Below are 25981 nucleotides of genomic sequence, written 5' to 3' on the forward strand. Positions count from 1 at the left end.
CAGAACTGTCAGTGACTTTAGTCTCCAGGCCGTAGTATGCACAACCAGCCATCAAACAGAAGGCAGATATGCGTGTTGGTGGGTTCACAATGATATAATAGAAGGAGAAGGCAGAGTCAAGGCTCATATGGTTGGGTTTAAAATAAAACACAAGAACTTTACTTTACTTTTTTCCGATCCAGCGGCCATCTGGGTTATAGCCCTTTGGCCTGGATAACACAAGAAAAGAAGGCAGAGCAGAGATGAGTATAGGTGTGTTAAATATGGGTGTGTCCAGCCTAACACAAGAAAAGAAGGTAGAGCACAGAACAGTATAGGTGTGTTTAATGTGAATCAGGAAAAAAAGGCAGAGAAGCAAAAATGCTGGTGAGAGGTTTCAAAAGAGACCACATCTCAGATCTCTAATAACTCATATCCAAGGGAGAGAGTTAGTTTTAGTAAGGTTTTACGGCGCTCGCAACTGTATATCATGGAAGAGAGTTAGCTTTAGTAAGGTTTTGTGGCGCTTGCAACTGTATATCATGGGAGAGAGTTAGTTTTAGTAGGGTTTTACAGCGCTCGCAACCGTATATCATGGAAGAGAGAAGTATAGAAAAGGCTGAAGAAAAGTCTCGTGTTATCCGAGAAAAAAATAGCTGACTCTGGGGTGGACTGACCTGTAAGGGATACATTGCCTTGTAAGAAAGCTTGTTCAACTTGGCGAAAGTCTTAAAGCCGTTTTGCATGTTGAGGTAATCAAAGTTGTAACGAATCTGTCAGAAGCAAAGGAGACAATATCATAACAACAGGAGAACAGTGTTTGTTTACTTGAAAGAAAGTGTAATGAGATATTTAGTTTTTACTTTTAGTAAGTGTTTTACAGCACTTGAAACATAAATAATGTCATACAAGTGCCGAAGATTAGAGGTGTTACAAGAGAGTAACAAACACAAAAAGGAGGGGAGATAAAGACGATAGATGTTTGATTGGAAAGAAGAAGCAAACCACATCAGACCACCCACCAACCACATACTCTTATGAGATTTTTTTTTTGGGGGGGGGGGGGGGGGGGGAGGGTCATGCTATACAAGAGTTCACAAGAATGTGAGCACTCAACACCTTAACTTTTAAACAAAAAAACAAGGTTCTGCAGCAAAGAAGTCACAATTGGGATGTTAGAAGATAATACACAGGTGATATACATTCAGGAACCATTCTCTTTTCCCATCACTTCACTAACTGAAAGAGTAATAGTGGAGCTTACATAAGATCAAGTCGTGTTACAGTTATTACCAGGGACTCATCATAATTACAGTAAAACTTAAAAGATTAAACACAAACATGAATTCAAAGACCTTTTTCTTAACCCAAAGAGTTATATTTCGCAACTACATAAATTATTAAATGTATGTTATAGCTGCAAAACTTAGAAGATTAAACACAAACATACATTCAGGGACCATTTTCTTTCCCACAATCATTCCGTGAACTCAGAGAGTTATATCGGAACTTACATAAAATCAGTTATAGTATGTTATTACAGAGATTTATCATATGTCAAAATCAACGCAAAGAAGAGGAAGCAACTCACAGCATGATCCTCAGTGTCACCTTTCCTGACCTCCACAACCTCCACACAGCGGTCCAGCACAATCTGACGACGAGGGACGGCGAAACAACTCAGTTATCACTCTTTTTACACAGTTGGTAACAGTATTCACTAACTATTCAGATTTCATTGACAATTCTTGGGATATCATTACCTGTTAATAAAAACGCTCTCATTGTCTATTAACTCTTCATAGTCAACAGAGAAGTCCAAACGAGGAATCTGGCTTACTCTGCTCACCTTTCTAGCCTCAACAGCACAAAGTCTGCTTCGACTATCAAGGCACGCCAGAAATAGCAGTTCACAAGAAGTAGAGGAAAAATGACAGTAATAAGGATGAAGAAAGAAAAAGCAGTAGTTCCCTCTATGTTGTTTCAGCACAGTGTGAGCATGACATAGATAAATAAGCACATTTACAATTCTACTGTGCATAAGAACATACATGTCCCCCCTTTGGGAACGGCCTAAAGATAACCTCAGTCAGTAGCACTGCCATTAGGGATTAGTGTGTGTGTGGGGGGGGGGGGGGGGGGGGGGGCTAAGACACATCCGAAACAACTACTCATAAAACATCAGAGAACAAACCTGACAAACGCTTGGTAACTTCTGAATGAGGCCAATGAGGAATGAGCCGTATACTGCAGACTTGTACGACAAGATTTCACGCCATCTGTAAACATACAAGGTTCATTTCTTGACCCAACTGTCACTTGGAAAATGCTTGATTGGATATGGATGTAGGAGGGTAAAGATACAGTACTGAAGTCATCTCAGGTAAGAAAAAAAAAATCAACTCCACTTCACCTGCCAAATTATTGAGCAGAATACATTTGTGAGGCATCATAGTGAAATCAGGACGCTCGTGAAAGTAATGAAATCGAAGCAATTGGCATTTTTCTGTCCGTCTGGAAATTTTTATACAATTTTTGTTTTTCGACTCAACACCTTTAATTAAAGTCCACAAAAAACACATTTCTGACAAAAGTTGATTTCAGGCACCAAAATGTAAATTTGCAGTTTCTAAGGACACTCAAGCTTTGGAAGTTGCCAAAGTTTGGCGTCAGTTTTCTCGCTAATTTTAAGTCTGAAACCAAGTGACCCCCACATTCTTCAATTGCAAATATCTCGACTTCTATTCATGATAGATGAGTATTTTTTTAACCAAAAGGAAGACAAATGAACAAGCTTTATAATGAAACCAATAACTCCACATGTCCAAAAATTGATGAGCGTCCGATTCCACCATGTCGTGACACATTTTTTAGCCGGAACTTGTCTATACCATTTGATCATTCATTCTTTTCCTTTTTATTTGATAAAACTTTGTTATATCTACTGCTTATAGTAAGCAAACTACAGCCCTTCAAAGAGGTGGATATTCCCTAACATGGCACAAGAGAATTTTTCTTAGCACACCTGTTGAACTTATGGGTAGCAGTCGAGGGTTAAAAGAATCCACAAACCAGCCACTTAATTGGTACCATAAAACTGCGCAATCCTACAAATGTCTGGAGACAGACAGTCTGTGCACATGTCACTATATGACTCTCTGAGACCCCCACAGCTCAGGCCAAATTTTCTTAGCGCATCTGTTGGCATTTATGAGCAGCAGTCAAGGGTTAAAAGAAACTACTAACCAGTTTCTACACACAAGACAAACCCTGATGAAGTAAAAAAAAAAGGAGGAAAATAGACTACAGAGGCCATGTAAAACGACACGACACTATTGTGAAAGAGGTGCTTGAAGGAAAGATGTGGGGAAGGAGAGCCAGAGGAAGGCAAAGAAAAACATTAATGGACAACATAAAAACATGGACTGGCCTGGATATGGCAGAATATGCAACGGCAGCTCGCGACCGTGAAGGATGTAGGGTCATTAGATGCAAAAACCTCTGAGTCAGAGATGACACCTCCAGGTATCCAGGTTATCTCCCCCATCTCTCCTCCGCTAAACTTAACTTCTCCCCATTCTCCCCTCCCCTTAAACTTAACTTCTCCCCCATCCCCCATCCCCTCCCTTTAATATAACTTCTCCCCTCCCCCTCCCCTGAGTACCTCTCATGAGCCACAATAGCCGCAGCAGTCTCGGCGTGCTGGTGGGTGATGATGTCGTCGTAGAAACAGCGATGGTCGTCGTTACGCGTGATCTTGGCATCGTGGGACAGCAAGATGCAGACGCTCTCCGTGTGCCCGTTGGAGGCAGCAAAGTGAAGAGCTGTGTTCTGGTGGTCGTTACAAGGGGATAGGCAGACAGTGCAGAAAAGGAGGCATCAAGAGCTTGTCAATTTTTGGGCAAGCGGAGTTATTGGTATTACAGTCAAACCTGCCCTGACGGCCACCTCTATAAGACGACCACCTGTACAAACGGCCACTTTCCATTTCCCCCCTTGCGTTTTTTCTGTATAATTAAACTGTGTAAGACGGGCACCTGTCCAACGCGGTCGCGGCCACCATATTTTAGCACACAACCTCTATCACTCTAAGCAATAACACCTGTCTTAGACGGCCACCTTAGTGACTCCATTTTGTTTTTTCATAAATTGTGTATTAGCCCCTGGCGTTGTGGGCGAGCCGTCATAATTCAATCACCTGTCGTTGTTGTTTGGTAGTCCCTCTAACTGATCATGTTGCGTAGACCCCTCCCACTGTTGACCATTAGCTACCAATTTTCAGCTGCTGGTGAGGAAAGCGAGTGATCCCTCATAACCCATAAGCCCTGCCCATAACTCATACACAAATCGTAAGTGAGATGAGTGGTCACTGTTTACCCAGTCTGTAACAAAGTAACAAATGACGTCAACATGAACTTGTGACAGACGCATCGCTCGTTTTTCGAGTGGTGGCTACCCAAGTGTTTGTTTAAACATGGCACTCGGTCTTCCTCGTCTGATACATTTCGTTTTATTGTCACCCTTGAGCAAAATCAGCAACAAAATTAAAATTAAAAACAAAATACAAACCAAAACAACAACAACAAAAAACAACAACAATGTGGCTACTTTCGATTGGGACTTCAGATGGGAATGGTTTGTCTTCTTAATCTTGATCAGTCCTGCCTGAGACAAATACCTGTCTTATACAGCCACTTTTCTCTTTGACAATAGGTGGCCGTTTTACACAGGTTTGACTGTATTTGAAAGTGGTTTATTTGCCTTGCTTCCAATGAAATAAATATCTATTTATCTTGAATAAAACTCAAGATCTGCATTTGAAGGAAGTGAGGTCCCCTGGTTTCAGAGGGGAAATTAGTGAGAAAATGATGGCCAAAGTTAGGTAACTCCAATAACTAAAGAGTCTTTGAAAACAGAAAAATGACATAATTTAAATGTATTTGAGTAAAATTCACACGAAAATGTGTTTTTATATGGACGTAAAAGAGGATAAGCCAAGAATAAAAATTCAATAAAAATTTCCCCACTAGCGAAAAAATGTCTGTTCCTCAGATTTCGTTATTTTGACGAGCGCCTGACTTCACCAGGTTGCCTCACATTTATTATTGTATTTACTACAACTTCTGTCCTCACCCCAGAGTTGTTGCCAGAGTCAATGAGGTTGATCTGCAAGTTGAGCAAGATGTTGACGCAGTCCACTCGCCCGTTCAAGGCCGCGAGGTGGAGAGGTGTGTTGTCTTTGTGGTCCCTGGAACACACAACCCCTGTTTTAATTAAGTCAGAATTTTACAGCACTTACAACACAAATAGGTCATATATAGGTGTTGAAGATTCAAGGTGTTACTCAAAAGTAACGTATAGAGAAAAGATCCCCCCCCCCCCCAGAGCAGTGCTACTAACTGAAGTGTCTTTAGGCTGTTCCCAAAGGGGGGATATTAACATGTTCCTATGCACAGTAGAATTGTAAATGGGCTGATTTATCAATGTCATGCTCATACTATGCCAGAACAACATAGGGGGAACTGCTGCTTTTTCTTTCCTCATCCTTACTATCGTCATTTTTCCTCTACTCTTTTAGTATGTTTATCACTCTCTTGTGAACTGCTATTTCCGGGGTGCCTTGATAGTCAAAACAGACTTCGTGTTGTTGAGGCTAGAGAGGTGAGCTAAGATAGGAAAGAAAGAGCTAACCACATCTGTGCAAACTCACATCCTTTGCATACAAAGCAAAGAAACCTAACCACCGCATTACAGGAGTAGGTCTCCTTTTTCTTCTTCAACTGTGAAATCTAAAACAGACATCTGCAATTATCGTTCGCTGCTCACTTTTTTGTTTTAAAACCCTTCATTTTTCTGGTCTTTTCCAGCCACTCAGGGGTTCAAGGTTTCTAAGTAAGTTAACCCTCCCAGAGTCGCTAACAAATAGCCTTTGGTATCAGCGGAAATTATACAATTTCCCCATACTGGGTTGGAGAATACTTGAGAACAGGCAAACCCAGCAAGTCAAGGCCGTAAACCTATACCTTTTCAGAAAGTAGAATGTAATTAAAAAGTAGAGCGTATTTGAGAAGGTATCAAAATGTTTGGCGATATAAAAAAGAGGGATAAACTAACCAAAACAGTGACTGAAATCACGGCTGACGGAATCAACTGCGACACCACAGAACGAAACTTACGGCTGAATTCATATTGAATTTTAATGAGAGTAATATTATGACTAAAATTTTATGTATACCTGCACGGGTTTTTACGGTCCTATACAGCCAACAAAAATTTCCCTCTGGGATAATAAAGTATTATCTTATCATATATCTTATCTTATCTTATCTTAATCACTGTCGACACTTGGAAGGTTCAGGCTATAAATCCAGCTAAGATTTTTTTTAAAAACTTTTCCCAACCGACCTGCCCACCACAGCTCCCCTCTCCATGAGCATCGAGACGATCTTGGTGTAGCCGTTCTGCGCAGCCAGGTGGAGCGGGGTCAGTCCTTTCCCGTCCGGTTCGTTCTTCAGGCTGACAGCGAAGGCAGTGTCCAGCATGAGCTTGCAAATGCCTCTCCGACCGTACCTGTCCCATGACGGGGGATGTTTCAGTTTTAGTAAGAGTTTTACCCGCACGCTCACATGACCTTATGCACTTGCGAGCGCCATAAAACACTTATAGAAAAAAAAAGAAGAGTTTTACAGCACTCGCAACACAAATAGGTCATGCAAGTGCCAAGGATTAGAGGTGTTACTTGCAAGTAAGTAAAGTATAAAGAAAACAAGGAATGGAGATAAGAACGATAGATCATGATAGATGTTCGATAAGAAAGAAGGACGGGAGATAAAGGACAATATCTGAATAGCTCTTTGATGAGAAAGAAGCTTACGATGACAGATGTTTGATAAGAAAGAAGGAGAGGAGATAAGGACCACAGATGTTTGATAAGAAAGAAGGAGAGGGGATGAGGCTGGTAGATGTTTGATAAGAAAGAAGGAGAGGGGATGAGGCCGGTAGATGTTTGATAAGAAAAAGGGAGCACTGACAATAACAAAACAGCTATCTGTACTTGGGAGGCGTGTTGGCAAAACGAGTTACTTCTCAGACTTCAGCCCGATGGAAATAGACGCGTCAAGTTTTATAGGTTGAACTTTTACAATTTATAAGTATGAAATGATAAAAGACATGTTAAACTTGAGGAGATCACTTACATGGCAGCCACGTGGAAAGGCGACTGCTTCTGGAAGTTTTTGGAGAAGAGAGAGGCGCCCATGCTGAGGAGAGCAGACACCGCGCTGAGGTTCCCGTAGCGGGCCGCGTAGTGCAGCGCCGTGCACCCATTGCGATCTTTCTCGCCCAGCCACAGGTACAGCTTTTTCACACCCTGAAAGGCCATGCTAAAGTCAGTTTGTTTTAGTTTTGGTACGGTTTTAGAAAAGTATCAGAGTACAAGGCAAGAGGAAGACCAAGAAAGACCTGGATCCAGGGTTTGAAGGATACCCTGAGAACATACAATATCCCATCCAGCCAGGCTATCAAAATTGCTAGAGACAGGAAGCTCTTTCTCCCCTCGACGCCCTATAGGTACAAGAGGACAGATAAAGTGAGTAAGGTTTTATGGCACTCGCAACTGCATAAGATCATATGAGCGCCAAGGGGTGGATGTCAACAGAGAAGTCCAAACGGGGAATCATGCTTACTCTGCTCACCTCTCTAGCCTCAACAGCACAAAGTCTGCTTCAACTATCAAGGCACCCCGGAAATAGCAGTTCACAAGAGAATGATAAACATACAAAAGAAGTAGAAAAAAATGACAATAGTAAGGATGAGGAGAGAAAAAGCAACAGTTCCCCCTATGTTGTTCCAGCACAGTATGAGCATGACATTGATCTAAAGTCAGTGATAATGAAAACTTTGAGAGATCTACAAATATTGGACAGATGAAACAACACTTACTTCACTCTGTGGGAAAAACAGTCAAACAGGTTGTTTCATACTCATACTGTCTCAGAAATCTTACTCTGTGCACCAAAATGTATAGATATGGCAAAAAATGCCTTTAAAATTGAGAAGAAAAAGAAATAGAATTCAAATTTAAGTCGTTTTCCTTGCATGAGGGCACGATACTTCATCTTTTACATATTTTTCAAGATCTTTAAAGAGTAAACATAATGAAGACCAAACAACAACAAAAAACAACCAACAACCAAAATTAAGAAAAAAAAAAAAAAGCAAAAGGGAACCAACTAAAAATAAAGGGAACAAAAAGCAATAACAACTCAGCAACAAACAAAAAAAACAACAAAAACAAAACAAAAAAACAACCAAACCATGAGGATGTAACAAACAAAAACAAGACAACACAGAAACAACGAAACAATAACCTGACCAAAAAAAGAAAAAAGAGGAACAAATAAAAGCTATATAATATGTGAGGCATCAAGTTAAAATCAGGCGCTGGTCAAAATAATGAAATAGAAGAAATCGACATTTTTCTTCCCCTTTGGCAATTTTTACAGATTTGGGGGGAGCTCAGCACCTTTTATGTCCATTGATTCTACTCAAAAATGTTGATTTAAAGCATAAAAATGTAAATTTGCAGTTACTAAGGACTCCCAAGCTTTGGAAGTCGCCAATCTTTGGTGGCCATTTTTCCGCTAATGTTACCTCTGAACCCAAGCAACCCCTCACCTCCTTCAATCGCAAATATCTCGACTTCTATTCATGATATATAAGTATTTTTTTTACAGAAAGCAAGACAAATGAACAAGCCTTAAAATGATACCAAGAACTCCACAAGTCCAAACACTGATGAGCACCAGATTCCACCGCGTTGTGACACGTATTACTCTGACCTTCACACAGCCGCTCAGATCCTCGATGACTTTGTTGGACAAAATGAGCAAGTGGAAGAGGTTCCGGTTCCATCGGTCCCTGAAGGTCGTGTCCGCCCCATAGTTGATGAGCATCTTGGTAGCCTCGAGCTTGCCCTTGGAGGCTGCCAGCAGGAGGGGAGTGAACTGATTGTCGTCTACCGCGTTGATGTTGGCACCCTACAGGACAGGAGGAGAATTGGTCGCTTTTAAGGACAAACGGGCTAATCCAGGTTTCAGGGGGTTTCCAGAAATCTTGACCTACACCAAAAGTTGGCATTGCCCTACCTATAGGAGAAGTTTGGTTTCATTGGTGTGTATATTTGTTTGGTTATAGAGAAAACTCTCCTTGTCTTTTAAAGAAACTGAACAAGGGTCCAAAAACTGTACCTTCGATTTTCTCAAAACAGCATTTTTCGGGATAGCCCCCTTGTGCATAAAAACGACCAATTGGGGTTGCTAGAGAGGAGTCAGGGTTATTTGAGCATATGTGAAGCGTGCTGACAAAAAGAGTTACTTCTCGGATTAAAGCCATATGGAAATAGATACAGCAAGCTTACAGATGAAGTTTTTATAATTTATAAGTATGAAAGAATAAAAGGCATGGAATAGTTAAAAGAATATGGCATCAATAGAAAATCTACAAATTTAACACAAGTGACGATTTTTGGCCAGTATCTTCATAATTTATGGATTGAGAGAAGTAACTCGTTTTGTCAGAATGCCTCACATTTGTTACGGATATTTTAAGGTGTTGATGTTGGCACCCTACAGGAGAGGAGGAGGAGAATATATTGGTGTTGTCGTTGGTGAGGGGGTGGGTGGAGTTATTTGAGTATTTGTTACGGATATTTGGTGGCTTTTAGGCACAAGGGGGCTATCCCGAAAAATGCTGTTTTGAGAAAATCAAAGGTAAATTTTTTGCCCCTCGTTCAGGAGAGTTTTCTCTGTAACCAACCAAATAATATACGCATCAAAGAAACCAAACTTCTCCTAAAGGTGAGGCAATGCCCACTTTTGGTGTAGGTCAAGATTTCTAGAAACCCACGAAATCTGGGTTAACCCGCTTGTCCTTAAAAGCGTCCAACTGATGTTGTCGCTGGTGTGGGGGTGTGTGGGGTTATTTGAGTATTTGTTACAGATATTTCAGGGTGTAAATGGGAGAAAAAATGGGGGCTGGAGACAAAGGGAGGGAGAGATTAGAGAGATACAGAAACACAGAGAGAGGGAGAGAGAGATAGAGATAGAGAGAGAGAGAGAGAGAGAGAGAGAGAGAGAGAGAGAGAGAGAGAGAGAAGAGAGAGAGAGAGAGAGAGAGAGAGAGAGAGCGAGAGAGAGAGAGAGAGCGAGAAAGATCTTTAACATAGTGCAGAGAAATTTAAAAGACAGAGAGCCCCAGGAAATTCGGGACAGTTGGTCAGCCTAATAACACGCAAGTTCAGTGCTTTCTTGTTGCATCTCAATTTTTTTTAGGTGAAATTGCGACTTCTTCTTAACCCTATCCGCACGTCGCGTTTTACTACCACATCCATACGACATGGGGAACTCTGTGCCACCACTTTCCAAAGAGGAAATTTACTCGTTAATCTGATCCGTACGCTTCGCATAGCAGTCTGTCAAACCATTTTTTGAGAAATACTGAAAGTTTCAAAGAGATCTTCGTACTAGAAGTATTCTATAATGTGAAAAATACAACCCCGGGGGTAAAAAAATGACCCCAGGGCCTACAGATAGGCTTAAGCTAACCCTTTAGTATGAACTGTTTTCACTGATATTAGAAATAGAGATTATACGACAACAAAGCACTCACCGAGGTCGCAAACACGTAACTACCGCACAGCCTCAACAGCAAAACCAGACAACACGCACGCAGCAGGCAAACTAACTTTGTCGAGGAGAAACTTCATGACAGCGGTGTGGTTGAAGAGCGTGGCACAGTGTAGCGGGGTCCTGCGCAGACCGTCCACGATGCACACAGCACTCCTAAACTCCTCCGTCTGTCCGTTGTACATCGCTACCACCATGTCCAAGTTGCCCTGCATGGCTGCAAAGTGCAGGGGGGTCCAGCCGTCTTCCTGGGGGGGAAAAAAGGAATTAATACTTTGCAGTCACACGACCAACACTGCAAAATACCCCCATCTAACCCAGCCAGGAAGAAGCTACTGAGGAACAGATGGACAGACAGGATCACCAACGAGGAAGTATTAAGAAGAGTGAGACAGAGCCCAGTCAGAAATGAGGTGGGAAGAAGGCGTTGGTGATGGATTGGACACACTTTAAGGAAGTCAAGCAGCTGCATAACAAGGAAAGTGTTGGATTGGAACCCACAGGGTAAAAGATCAAGAGGAAGACCACATGGAACCAGGAGAAGAGTCACCGAAAAGGATGTATAGAAAAGTGGGAAGACAAGGAGTGACATCAAGCGACTAGCAGCCCAGGATTGGGAAAGGTGGAAAGTGTTTGTCTGTGGCCTGTATCCTGATCCAGGGTGAGAAAGGCAATGATGCTCTTGACGGTCAACCAGGCAGGAGAGTGACTGCAACGGACTTCTCAGGCCTGGCACAGATTTATGCCAGGTGACCAGTACGGACAATTTTCAGTGTCGCATTATTGTGCCAAGCGACGGCAAAGTGTTAAGTGTGTTAGTAAGAGTTTTACAGCACTTGCTAGACAAATAGGAAATATAAAAGACAACTATTAGAGGTGTTACAAGAGAGTGAAAGACAAAGAAAAGGAGGAGAAGAGATAAGGATAGGTGTGCTAGTTTTAGTTTTATTAAGAGTTTTAAAACACTTGCAACACAATGAGGTCATATAAGTGCCGAAGATTAGAGGAGTTACAAGAGAGTAACAAACACAAAAAAGAAGGAGGGGAGATAAAGACGATAGATGTTTGATAGGAAAGAAGAAGCAAACCACACCAAAGCACTGCCAACCACCAACGGTACGAGTTTTAAGGCATTTGCAACACAAGAAGATCATATAAATGACAACTATTAGAAGTGTTACAAGAGAGTTAGTTCGCTTTGTTTCAGTAAGTTTTTACAGCGCTCGCAACTGCACAAAGTCATATAAGTGCCAAGGGGTGGATGTCAACAGAGAAGTCCAAACGGGAAATCAGGCTTACTCTGCTCACCTCTCTAGTCTCAACAGCACAAAGTCTGCTTCGACTATCAACGCACCCCGGAAATAGCTGTTCACAAAAAGAGTGACAAACATAGAAAAGATAGAAAAGAAGTTGAGGAAAAAATGACGATAGTAAGGATAAGGAAAGAAAAAGCAGAAGTTCCCCCTATGTTGTTCTGGTAAGATAAACAACAGCAAAATAATGCAGCTCATGGTGTAAACATAGTTGAGTTGTATATAATTTGTCAAAAGACGGACAGCTAGACAGATGTACCGACAATCAGACTGACTGACCGACCGACTGATCAACTGACCAACCAGACAGACAGACAGACAGACAGATCGACAGACAGATCGACAGACAGATCGACAGACCAACCCAGCGACCAATGAACTACAAAAAACACACAGCAAAAGAAATGTCAAAACCGTTGTCTTACCTGTTTACAGATCAGTGAAGAGCCCATCTGGAGACAACATTTCACAGCCTGCCAAGTCAATGAACAAATCGTCAGTCAATCACTAACTGAATACCATGTGTAAGGAAATAAAACCCACATCAAAACAATGTTATAAATGGAATCAACTAAATGACCTTTACACATGCAAGTACAGAATCATTTTGTCGACCAGCTGTTAAAATGTACAAAGCCCAAAATTTTTACATTTTAAAAAAAATTGCAATTTCTGAATCTACAGCATCAATTGCATGTGCTCAAGAAATATTTTGTCAAAATTCAAATTCTAAATGTTGGAAAAAGCAAAAACTCAATACTCCCTCCATTCACTGCTGAATGTAAAAACATCACTGAACAACACAGGCTTATCTATCAGAAAACCTACCTCAATACTTCCTCCATTCACTGCTGAATGGATCGGCATATTGCGCTCTCTGTCACGGAGTCGTAGAATACCCTCCTTGGTGAAGCCTTGACATTGACCTGAGTGGACATGGTTAGTTTTAGTTAGTAGAAATTTCACGGCATAGGGTCATATGAGCGCCAGAAGATTAGAGCTGTTACAAGAGAGTAACAAACATAAAAAAGAAGGGGAGAAAAGCAGGGGCTTGGCTTCACTTCCAGAGAAGATGGCGCCAAGAACAAATTTATCACAACAAATAGTATTGCCTGCTTATTATAGGCCTATAAACAGTAGACCTACTATATACGCCTGTTCATTTAATTTTAATACTGATATAGGGACACCTACTTCCATGCGAGAAGAATAGATAAGTGCTGGTACAATCTTTTATATAAATCGGGGGAGAGTTCAGCGCTCAAGATGCGCATAATCACATCACATCGTAATCACACACAAAACAATAACTTCCAACTGATCAACAGAAAAGCACACATTCACAGTGAAGAGCTCGCATGCACTATTGCCCTCGGGGCATCTTGACATAATGACCCCATTCCCTGATTCCTTGCAGTTCTGGTTTCTAGAAAGCAGACAATAAAACCTATTTTTAGACAGTTCGCAACCATGCCATGTGGCCATGTCCAGGCTAACTACTACTCCATCCCCTCTCAACCATACAGGCGCCAAATCCATCTTGGCCCTTTGGCCCAACAGTACTATCTCTTAGTGTGATGGGAGTACCTGTTGTAGTATTTTTAGCTGAGTTATGTTCTTGGTGATATCTCTTTTGTCTTCCTTCAAACGTCTGGATGGGGTATTAAAGAAACTTTTTTGTTATTCTTGGAAAGAAAACCCTGTTTTCAACTGAATGAATCAAATAGTTTATAGATCATTTTGAATTATTTTCTTTTTTGAAAATCCTTTCTCCATTTCAAAGGGTGGCGCCATGGCGCCATTTGCGCTTGGAGAGCCACGCCACTGGAGAAAAGGATGATAGATGTTTGACAGGAAAGAAGAAGCAAACCACACCAGAGCACCCGACAACCACCCACTGTGTGGACTTGACACAGTAGATCCAATATGAGCATGTACAGTAGAGCTGCCCACCAATCTCGAACACGGAAATCACAAATTCTCAGGTGTCTCGAACATAATGCTCGGTCTCGTTTCTGAATTTTTTATTTTAAAAAAAAATAATTTTAAGCTCTTTATACACAATTTTAACCTACACTTCTTCTCCTCGATAAATAGAAAGGTGTATTTTCTTCTTTTTTTTTCATCTTATAAATAATGCATTTTTTCAGGGACAGTCTCCATGTATTTTACTCTAGAATTTCAGCAGACAAACAGAATATTATTTTTCCACAAGGCAGACAACATATCATACGACCTACATTCCTCAAGAATGGTCCGCACGGCATTAGCAGAGCCAGTCTTCCCGGCGACGTGAATGGGGAAGTCTCTGCACTCGCTGAATACTGAAAGGAGGCACTGCTTCTTAATCTGATGGATAGAAAATTGACTGAGAGTGAATAAATCATAATCAGGGGATGCCAAATGATTTTTTTTTTAAGCCTTAAAATTAGCAGGATCATCACATCTCACCTAAAAAGAACCTTGTAAAGTTTTAAAATGAGCAGACAAATACATCTCTCTGTCTCTTACCTCTCCCCTTTCCTTTGCAAGTGCATGAAAAAAATGGAAAAAGAAAGAAAATCGGAGATTTGGTATCCCTGTACAATAATTTAGGATAAATTACATTCTATTGATCCTCATGGGGAAATGTGGGTTACAGCAGCAAACGTACAAGTTCATAAACACCAACAAGCACAGACATATATCTACATGTAAACCCACAATATAACATGCCTGACAATGAGCAGTGGGTCTGTTCCAACCTTCAAACTCACAAGCAACAGGGAATGAACATGAACAAAACAAACCTTGAGACCCAATCCCTCTTACCACCTACAAAAGATGTAGAGGAAAAATGACGATAGTAAGGATGAGGAGAGAAAGTGGTCAGTGAGTTAAAGTAAATAAATTGGCGCTCATACGACCTAATGCAGTTGAAAGCATCGTAAAACCTCTACTAAAACTAAACGTAAACAAACACGTCAAAAACTTACCAAAAAGCGCACAGCATCAGCACAGTCCCTGGAGGCCGCATAGTGCAGCGCCGTATAGCCTCCGTCCCCCTCCATATTAGGGTTCACGTAGTGCGGGAGGAGTCGCTACAAGATGATATATCATTTTTTAAAAGCTGATCACCTTTGTCATAAAAAGAAAACCCATCACTATACATCTTGACAAAAAAAAAGACATTAACATAGGAGAAAAAAAAAAGATAAATATGTACAAAATGGCATGGTCACATGAGGTTTTTTTTTTAAGTAAGAGTTTTACGGCACTTGCAACACAATAAGGTCATATAGGTGCTGAAGATTAATAAAGGTGTTACAAGAGAGTAACAAACACAAAAAAGAGGAGAGGCAAAGACGATAGATGTTTGATAGGAAAAAAGGAGCATGAGTCTGCTCCTTGAGCAATTAACACTAGCTAAAAAAAAGGGCATCGAACTGTAGTGACCTGGATGGTTCCTTATTTACATAATAAGCTTGTGAATCCGTCTTTTCCTTTAACTATAAATGTTTGGCAAAATTTATATGATATGTTTATCGTCATCATTGTAGACATCACAGCAAGACAAATTTTCAAAACAGAACAGGAAAGTCTTATCCGTTTATTTGTTTACTCATTTGTATGGCATTGTGGTGAAATCAGGCACAATTATGAAATTGAATAAACCGACATTTTTCCTTTTGTCTGACAATTTTTATTGATTTTTTTTTATTATGCTTAATACCTTATATTATTTCCATTTACTGAAACATTTCTGAGTGGATTTTGCAGAAAAATTTTGATTAAAGGCACATACTTCAAGTTTTCAAAATCACCACACTTTGGCGGCTACTTTCTCACTAATTTTACACCTGACACCAGGCGACCCCCACCACCTTCAATTGCAAATATCTAGATTTCTATTCAAGATAGATGGGTTATTTTTTCATCAAAAGCAAGACAACAAATAAACACACTTTAACTGATTCCATCAGTTAAAAAAGCCAAAAATGAAAAATGGACTCAGACTTGTGAAGATCTTGACCTTCGCCACAATGGAACAAGGCTTGGTCCCTTGTCATCAACCTCTCGGGAAAAAGACAAAAAAGCAACCCCAAACCAATTTTCCTTTCAGGCAACACCATCGCAGAAGACCAGAAGAAAGCTGAACATTTTAACCGGTATTTCGCCTCTGTAAACAGGGCAAGTAGACTAACTGAGGCCAATAGACTCCTCATAAACAAGGCTAAGCATGAAGAAAAAGCCCCTACCGTGAACAACACCCTTTTTGAGGAGGATTTCAGCATGATGGAACTTGGACAGGCCCTCAAAAAATTAAAGCAAAAGAAAGCCCCAGGACCAGACAAAATATACAACGAAATGCTGTGCAACCTTGGTGATAAAGGAAAAGATGTCATACGCCGCTTAGTAAATACCACGTGGAGAACGAGCGGGATACCAAAGGTATGGAGGATCGCCCAGATCATACCGCTCCTAAAGAAGGGGAAACCACCTGGAGAAGCGAAGAGCTACCGACCTATATCACTAACATCATGTATCGGTAAGCTTGCCGAAAGAATGGTGAACAACCGCCTTTACTGGTACCTGGAAAACTCCAACAGCTTGAACCCACACCAAGCAGGCTTTAGAAAAGGCAGCAACATAGAAGACCAACTTTTCAAACTAAGTCAAGACCTCCTGGATGGTTTCCAGGAGACTAAACACACTGTTGCCATCTTCGTAGATCTCCAACAGGCGTATGACAGAGTGTGGAGAAAAGGCCTACTCATGAAAATGATGGACGTCGGGATACACGTGAAACTTTATAAATGGATCAAGTTTTTCCTAGCGGATCGAAACATCGAAACAAAGATGAACAATGCCCACTCGTCAAGAGAAGTACTCGAGGAGGGCCTACCCCAAGGTTCCTGTCTGAGTTGCACTTTGTTCCTGATCTTCATTAATGATGTGACGAATGTGCTGAAATCAGAAAAGACTCTCTACGCTGATGATCTTGCTCTCTGGCAGACACATCGCAGCACGGTAGTAGGAGCAGGAAAATTAAATGAAGACCTCAAGAGGCTCCACAATTACTGTCAGAAATGGAAGCTCAAAATAAACTGCTCGAAAACAGTAAACACCATCTTTACAAAGAGCCATAAAACAGCCAAAGAAAAACTCCAACTGAAGATAAGAAATGAAAATCTCCCCAAAGAAGAACAACCAACGTACCTAGGAGTCAAACTTGACCAAAGTCTAACAATGAAAAGCCAAGTGGAGAGCATAAAGAACAAGGCGAAAAGAAGACTCCAACTTTTAAAGAAACTCGCAAGCAGTTCATGGGGATCAGACAAACAAACTCTGAGAGCTCTATACCTTGGTTATGTCCGATCTTCCCTGGAATACAGCAATTGCCTACTCACTATGTGTAGTGCAACTACTTGCAATACCCTTGACAAGGTCCAAAATAATGCCCCTCGTTTCATAAATGGTGGCATGAGATCTACACCTACTGCCGCATGTGAAATTCTGTCAAATGTTGAACCCCTGGGAATACGCAGAGATAAAGCAGTTTTGGAGCTTCATGAAAGAACCAAAAGAATGTGCCCCAACCACCCAAACAGGAAATTAGTAGAAACATGGAAACCAAAGAAACGACTTCAACAAAAATCAGTCATGCATCGCATCACAGAACTAATGGAGCCACCATCTACCACAACACAGAAGAGAAACCAAAAGAGTCAACCAAAACATCCCTCCCCACATTTCTATGGAAAAACCAATCATTAAAACTTCTTTCAGAGACAATAGCACAAAATCTTCAGACCCAGTGAAGTTGATGCTTGCATCACATCAAACAATCGACAGCTATTCAGATGACTGGATACACGTCTATACAGACTATACCCAGATGGAAGTTCCAATGAGATCTTTGCAGCCTGTGGAGAGAAATGCAACAACTACGACGCAGAAATGATAGCAATTGAAACAGCACTATACCATCTCCACACAGTTTTTGACACTCATCCAAACAAAACACAGAGTAGAGTGATCTTCACTGACTCACTATCAGTCTTGCAAACAATAGAAAAAGATCACTATCTAAACGAAAACTTGACACATATACTGTTTGGCTCCCATCATCTGATAACATTCTGTGGCGTCAACCTGGTGATGCAGTGGATTCCTGGACACTCAAACGTACCTGGAAATGACCGAGCAGACACACTCGTCAAAAGGGGATCTAGACAGGAACAACCCAACATTCCAACTTCATACAACACTGCAAAACAAATCATTAAAAGCAACAGCAAACAAGATTGGATGAACAGATGGGCCTTGGGAAAGACAGGCAGAGCAGTTTTCAAATATATGACTGCAACAAAACGAAATGACAATATCAACCACCTGCAGAGAAAGAAACAGACCACGATCTTTCGCCTACGAACAGAAAATATACAGCTCATCTTTCACTTGAACAGAATAAAACCAGAACTTCCCCCAATGTGTCCTTTGTGTGACTATGCATATGAGACAGTGGAACATCACCTTTTCCACTGTACAGCCTTAAATGACATCAGAGCTACCCTTCTCCCTCCGAGACCTAACTTCGACAACACACTCTACGAAACATTACTGCAACTGCAGCAAACCTGCACTTATCACTACATGGCATTGGACAGAAGGGCGAGAGCCCAGATGTTGCTGGATTGATAACAACAACAACAACAACTGATTCCATCCATTCTACTGCAGACAGCAGCTCCCTGTTTTTCCGCTGTCGCCATTCGACCGCTGTGAGCGGCTCAACGAAATTCGAGCAAAATCCGAAACAAATGTGCACTTTTTAAAATAGTTCCTACTTTTTAAGTTGTTGAAAGGAAGTAGAACTTGTAAACAAGCCTGATCTCAATCTCTGAGCACCAAAATCGATTGAAACTCCGCGAAATTCTTGCATAATCGTTGTTTTGTTGTCGCTATGTAGGCACGAAATAAGGGTAAACAACATGGAGCCTAGTATAATAAAAAGGCCCTTCAAAGAAAAATATTCAACTAAAATTGTGAAATTCTCGCATAAATGTGTGTTAGGGTGACATCTCTACAATTGTGTGTGGATTCCTATTGATTATTAGGACTAGTAGAGCTGAAAAAATGAGGTAAGTTGAAATTTTTGAAGAGGTGTTACGCAGTTTATTTTTCTCATTCATTTTTGTCTGAGGGAAAATACAATACAATCAAAATATAGGTCATTGTATTTGACTCCTCTATTGATTCCCATCAGTTTGGTACATTACAATACATATTAGAGGAACTTAGAGCCTCACAGTAATGCATTAATAAAAAGAAGCACCCCAGTTGAAAAATTGAACAGGGAAAAATAACTCTGTCCAGAGCCTGATAAAATCATGGATGGAATCAGTTAAGATGATATCAATAACTTCACAATGCCCAAAAACTGACAAGCGCTCGATTCCACCATGTGGTGACCCGTATATCTTTTCATTTATTCAGTATTCAACATGAAACAGTGCAAAGGCCCGCTCATATGACCTTCTGCAGTTGCGAGTGTTATAAAAAACTCTTATTAAACTTAACTAAACTAAACTAAAACAGAGCAAAAGGAGAAGCATACATACCTCTAGAATCGTCACATTCCCTACTTCGGCAGCAGTGTGTAAAGGCATCCGGTTGTGAATGTCCTTGATATCTGTGCGTGCATTCCTCAACACCAGTATACCTACCATTTCCGGACTTTGCTCCACCACAGCGTGATGCAACGCAGTCTTCCCATCTTGATCAGTCACGTTGACATCTGGGGGGAAAAAACACACATCAATAATATTATACTCATATCATAATAACCGGCAGAAAAGCACACATTAGTCATTATCATTGCCTTTCTCTCCCTGGATCAGGAACAAACACTTTCTACCTTTTCCTATTTTGGGCTAGTCCCTTGATGTCACTCCATGTCTTCCCACTTTTCTGTGACTCTTCTCCAGGTTCCACAGGGTCTTCCCCTTGATCTTGTACCCCATGGGTTCCAATCTAACACTTTCCTATACATCAGTCATAGTACACTCATATTATACTCATGCCGAAAAACAAACATCAATTTTAAACTCAAACTAATGCAAAAAAAAAATAATACACATATCAATCATATTTTATAATCATGCAGAAAAGCACATACATACCAATCATATTTCAAAAATAATAACTTGTCCGTCAATGTGTGACGATGAACAATACATCCACACAGGAGAAAATTTCTCCAGGGAAATAGAAGAATTAGAAGAATTAAAGGTTACGATGATATGTGGCTTCCACTATAGCCGCTGAGTTTAATTCTGGCAGATAAAAGTTTGCCACATTTTGAACATTTAAAAGCTCCACTTCCTCCACTTGTGGATGTGTGCAGCTTGTGGGCTTCTTTCTTGGTGTCAGCATTTCTTATTTGTATGACTTGCTGCCCACTGTGAATGCTGCTCTCCAGCTGGGTCTGTCAGGAGCTACCTAAGCTCTCTCATGTCAAAGTTTCAAAGTATTTATATTGAAGTCCTTCAGAGACATTTTCAAAATGTCTTTACTTTGTAGTGCTTTTTGGTGCGCCAACCTTACACTTCCCTGAAGACAGTTCCGAATAGAACACTGCCTTGTGGATTCTGAAATCAGGTATTCTTATGACATGGCCAGTCCAGTGAAGGTGAGTGCTTTTCAGGTTAGAAAACAGACTCTCTGCATTTGCCATTTTGAGAACTTTGGAGTCTGGTATTATATCCTGCCATTTGATGCAAAGAATGTTCCTGAGGTGTTTCATGTGGAAATGATGAAGTTTCTAGGCACAGCTTTGGTACACCGTCAAGGTCTTCATCCCATACAACATGGTCGGGAAGATCACAAAATTTTCCATTGATTTTGTGGTGTATTTGGTTGTTTTTGGTTGTGGCAGGGGGTTAGGCTGAAAGTGTGAGAGTGAGTAAAGTGTGAGTCTGTGTTCAGTTGTATTGTTTGCAAGTTGATAAAAGTCTGAGTTACTACTGGTGGGAGTTGGAGAGGAGAGAGTTGTATCAAGGCAGAGGAGGCCTGCTGACAGTATAGATTGTGAGAAAGGCTAGTTAGAGCCTCAGTTCAGTTGTGCATGAAGTGTGAGATTCCAATCCAACGCATCGGGGCCCCAAAGCTGCGGAAGGAATCACAACACAGAGCAGAGGAACAGGTTAGGCTAATTCCTGTTATAGTGGCATGTGACAGAAGGTTATTAGTGTAAAATCTTTGTTTTATGTTCCAAGTAACAACAGATTTCCAAGAACTTCACTTGGAAATCCAGTTATTGAAAATCTAAGAGAATGCCCAGCCAAAGGACACAATGTTGGACCAAACTGACGCTCGACGAACCCCCCAATCCGCAACCTCAGGATTATGAGCGACATATGAAAGAGTCATACACTGAGCATTCAATAGATATAGATATATTGACATACATACACCATGGTCGATTACTCTCTCTCAGACAGGTGGGTGTCTAGACAATGTCATAGTAATAACAAGGAAAAAAATCAAGAGAAGTGGGCGGAAGTGGTCGTTGTACAGATGATTGTCCTGGACTAGTGGCCAATAAAGCAGGATCAAATATAGGCCTTCTAGATACATTATCATCACTTGAAAAAAATTTTTTTTTTAACTTCACTATTTCATTACGGAGATAAAAGAGGCAACTCAAGAACAAAAACATTCCTGCCCCAATGTTTAGAGATACAAGCACACAACACTTAACTCTTTGAACCCCATCGGACTCAGGGAGCGTCCAGCGATAATAACCCTATTCCCCATCAGACGCTGGGAGCGTCCAGTACTAGTGACAACTGTTTCATTTTATTTAGTGCTGGTTTTTGCTTGTTTTTCAAAACTATTCCCGAACCAAGCTTTTTTTTACTAATGACTAAGCCTTTGTTTACGCTATTTAGAAGTTGGAGGCAAGTTTTCGGGGTTATAATAAGACAGGTGCATCAGGTTTAGGAGGCTAAAAAAACTCTGGGAAACGATGAAAAAAACTCAGGGCTTAAAGAGTTAAGAAATACTCACCTGCTCCTTTGGATAGAAGAAATGACAAAACGTCAGGTCTGTTGCTATCGATCGCAATATGTATCAAGTAGTTGCCTTGGGAGTTTGGAATGTTGATCCGAGTGGGGAACGCAAGGAGAAGTTGGCCAATTTTTTCTGTGTCACCATCTGCTGTGGCCTGAAGACATAAATAAAAAGAAAACATTTCAGCACACGACTAAATTATCACACATTGAAAGTTTGACTAGACAATAACTGAATTAAGGCATTAATGATCTATAAACTATAGAAAAAAACCCGAAGTACGTGAATTCTTGATTGGTACTTAAGATACCAGCCTTACAACATTATCAGAAATATAAAAATCGGAAACAATCTTATTAATTTAAAAACAAAAATGACTTCAGCTGACATTTGGATGAGAAACAAAAGCAGTTCCTCTCACTGTTTACCAGTCAGGGGTGGGCGCTCGTCGATACTGGCCAATAGGGAGTGCTTTATCGACTAAAAGAGCCCAATATCGATAAGTAGGATGCTCTCAGAACTTAAGATCAACTGAGATTCAACAAGGGGACTTAACAAAACGTTCTTACGCTGTAATAATGTCAATCATTTTTTTCCCATACAGGTCCAAAAAGCAATAACGTGGTAGGCCTCTAGAATCTAGATCTAGATCTAGAATCTAGACATTCATGAATCAGGCGCTTTTTCGGTAGTTCCCACCCCCCTTATTTGATAGAGCCTGACCTACATCTAGATCTATATACGTTTGATTCGCGGCAAGCTAAGATGTCAAACCTAACAACTGCAAAACATTAAATTGTGGTAAAATTCAGGGGGGCATGCCCCCCTGAAACCCCCCACCTTGTTTTTATTAGGTCAGGGGGGCAAGCCCCCCTGAAACCCCCCTACTCTTGGGACCAAAACCGGCGAATAACAAATGCGGGGTGGGAACTACCGAAAAAGCGCCATGAATCATACCTGAAACAACTCGAGGAATGATATAGGATTTTCCTCATAACTTGATGTGCTTAGGATTTCCACATTCACTAGATCTAGATCTAGATCTAGATCTAGGCCTATTTCCCTATCTCCGGTGTAGGACTCGCCAAAAATTGAAGACGCATCTCTTGGGTTGACACTGGAAAAAACTGTTTCAGTTTCATACTTTCGCTTTGAACCGAATAGGCCTATCCTTGAAAACAGATCTGAGTGTTTCCTGTACTTCCACATATTTAATGTATCTGGAACAGTCTTTATTGAATTTGTCAAAAATAACATGTTCTAAACTGTTCCCAAAAAAATGTCCTTCCAAAATCTAGATAGATTTTACGAGAAAGTCAGAACACTAGATTTCTAGGCTAAAACTTAAAATATCCAAGAATAGGCTTAATTTAACGAGGGCAACCTGATCATGTTCAAAAAGAATTCCATTGCCAAACCCAATCTAGAATCTAGGCCTAGGCTAGCCTGGGCCTAACGACGGTCTTTGTAAGTGACACCGGAAATGGACAACAGAAAAATGCACAAGATTTCAAATTTCAGGGCGGGTCAAAACTTCGGAACGAAAGTGAATGCTCTCTCTCTCTCTCTCTCTCTCTCTCTCTCTCTCTCTCTCTCTCTCTCTCTCTCCCTCTCTCCCTCTCTCCCCCTCTCTCTCTCTCTCTCTCTCTCTCTCTCTCCGTTCCTTCATTCGACTCTTTCTGGGTTAACCTACTAACCCCCCATCCCCCGTGTGTTATTGGGGATTTTAAATCAATAGTTCAAAACGTATATTGCGAATTGGTTGCTATGGAAACGGCGGCCATATTGGATTTTGTATACCTTTTTCAATCCCATTTATTTCCTTATTCATTAACCGATTCACTTCTAATTTGGCATGCCAACAGTACATATGTAGCTCTTAAATTTGGCTTGTTGAATTTTTTATATAAGCTTTAGTTTTTATTTTATGACATTTACAATTAAGATGTTGCAAAAAAAAGTGAAAAAAATGGAAAATTCATGCTTTCTAAGCCCATAAATCAAAAACTACTACATTAATCAAAAATTCAACAAGCCAAAATTGAGCACTAGGTGTTGTTGCTATCCTGTGAAAGTTACATTGATATTGAACAAAAAACAGAGCAGAAAGATGGGATAAAATGTGAAAAAATAAAATTGTGAGAAAACAGCCGATACAGGTAAGAAAAGGCTAGACAACATGTGCTTTCGCCAAAAAACCTGACACAAAAACACAGCTTTAGGGTGTAGCAAGGTTTACATACGTTTCTGGATATTGTTCAGGAAGTGTCCAGGTACTATAATATGTAATAAACCCAATTTACAAAATTGGACCCCCAAACACGATTTCTAGGTGCCCCACCAGCCCTTAAGCAATCTTTAAAGACACATTTAATGACATCATTTTTATGTCAAGTAGATTAATGTTCAGTACAATGTTATGTAAATGACCATGTATCCATTTATGTATTTTGTGAATTGCATTTTGTATATTATTTTTATTAAGTATGTGTACGTGCTCATTTCGGAACGATGTGTAAGCGTGCGTGTGTGATAAGCAAGTAAATGGGTGTGTGTGTGTGTGTGTGTATGTGTGTGTGTGTGTGTGTGTGTGTGTGTGTGTGTGTGTGTGTGTGTGTGTGTGTGTGAGTGTGTGTTTGCGTGCATATGTGTGTGTGCACACGTGTGCGTGTAATGTGTACGTGAGTGTGTGTTTGTGTGTGCATGTGTGTGTTAGTGTGAGCAGGGCCGCGTTAACTAAGTGCGGGGCCCTAGGCTGTTAATGAGCCGCGCGGCCGGGGCCCCTCGATGACGTTGATGCTACTATTACCGCATTGTAACCACGTACTGATGGAAAGCTATACTGTAAAACGTGATTAGACGTAGGCCTACCGGTATCCACCAATAATGTGGATTAAGACGACGACAAGTACAGAATGTTATAGTTTTCGGCCTAGCGCCTAGGCGTAGTCAAAAGACAACTTTAGAAAACGCATCAGCAGCAGCCACAACAACAGCAACAACGGCAGCATCAACATCCTTCTCATCAACATCAACAACAACAGCAACAACTGTAAAAACAACAGCAATACAAACAACAACAACAATTCAACAAGAGGACAATTTTTGTTTGTTGAAAAACATTTTTTAAACGTCGTGTTTGCAAGCGCGGGGCCCCCTGAGGCGCGGGGCCCTAGGCTACAGCCTAAACAGCCTTGCCTTACAGGTAACGCGGCCCTGAGTGTGAGTGTGTGTATGAGTGTGTGTGTGTGTGTGAGTGTGTGTGTGTGTGTGTGTGTGTGTGTGTGTGTGTGTGTGTGTGTGTGTGTGTGTGTGAGTGTGTGTATGTGTGTGTGTATGTGTGTGTGTGTGTGTGTGTGTGTGCGTGAGTGTGTGTGTCGCAAGCGTGAATATTGTTCGTACATGCATTTATGTAAAGTGCCTTGAGCTGTGTTTACACGGGAGTGGGCGCCTTTAGAAATGATCTTCATTATTATTGTTATTATTATTATTAATTATTTTTCAATATTTTTATATTATTATTATTATTATTATTATTATTATTATTATTATTATTATTATTATCATTCTTCTTCTTCTTCTTCTTCTTCTTCTTCTTCTTCTTCTTCTTATTATTATTATTATTATTATTATTATTATTATTATTATTATTATTATTATTATCATTATTAGTATTACAGTGGAGTCCACTTATAACGAGTCCGGAAAAAACGAGAAGTTTGTTATAAAGACACTATTCTAAAAACCCGTTTTTTTCCTCCTCTTTACCTTTGTAAATGAAATACTGCTATAGCGCTATCAGACAAACATTCGATTCAGTTATAGCGGAATATTGCTGCTGCTGTGCACAGTGCATAGGCCAATTATACATGCAAAACCTCGCCAATTGAGAAACTTGCTGGTGATCTTGCGGAACAAAGAATAGGAGAGCCCATGTGTGTCAACAAT

The 25981-nt window shown here is 40.6% G+C and overlaps 1 protein-coding gene across 2 annotated transcripts in view; it reads right to left on the minus strand.

The window, feature by feature from the left end:
• Positions 1-23501, minus strand: part of LOC101849923 (transient receptor potential cation channel subfamily A member 1) — a 35971-nt gene extending 12470 nt beyond the window's left edge. For both annotated transcript variants that reach the window (XM_013082112.2, XM_013082110.2), the window contains exons 1-16: positions 22991-23501; positions 22031-22187; positions 19582-19757; positions 14953-15057; positions 14218-14326; positions 12806-12903; positions 12403-12450; positions 10724-10912; positions 8820-9017; positions 7176-7348; positions 6385-6549; positions 5113-5227; positions 3644-3810; positions 2174-2258; positions 1571-1633; positions 657-752 (exon numbers count right to left, since the gene is read on the minus strand). In XM_013082112.2, coding sequence (XP_012937566.1) covers positions 657-752; positions 1571-1633; positions 2174-2258; positions 3644-3810; positions 5113-5227; positions 6385-6549; positions 7176-7348; positions 8820-9017; positions 10724-10912; positions 12403-12450; positions 12806-12903; positions 14218-14326; positions 14953-15057; positions 19582-19757; positions 22031-22187; positions 22991-23290 — 2244 coding nt within the window. In that variant the 5' untranslated portion in view covers positions 23291-23501. The remainder of the gene's footprint in view (positions 1-656; positions 753-1570; positions 1634-2173; positions 2259-3643; positions 3811-5112; positions 5228-6384; positions 6550-7175; positions 7349-8819; positions 9018-10723; positions 10913-12402; positions 12451-12805; positions 12904-14217; positions 14327-14952; positions 15058-19581; positions 19758-22030; positions 22188-22990) is intronic.
• Positions 23502-25981: the final 2480 nt, after the last annotated feature.

The sequence above is a fragment of the Aplysia californica genome, unplaced genomic scaffold (assembly GCF_000002075.1).
Source record: "Aplysia californica isolate F4 #8 unplaced genomic scaffold, AplCal3.0 scaffold00159, whole genome shotgun sequence".
Classification (NCBI taxonomy): domain Eukaryota; kingdom Metazoa; phylum Mollusca; class Gastropoda; order Aplysiida; family Aplysiidae; genus Aplysia; species Aplysia californica.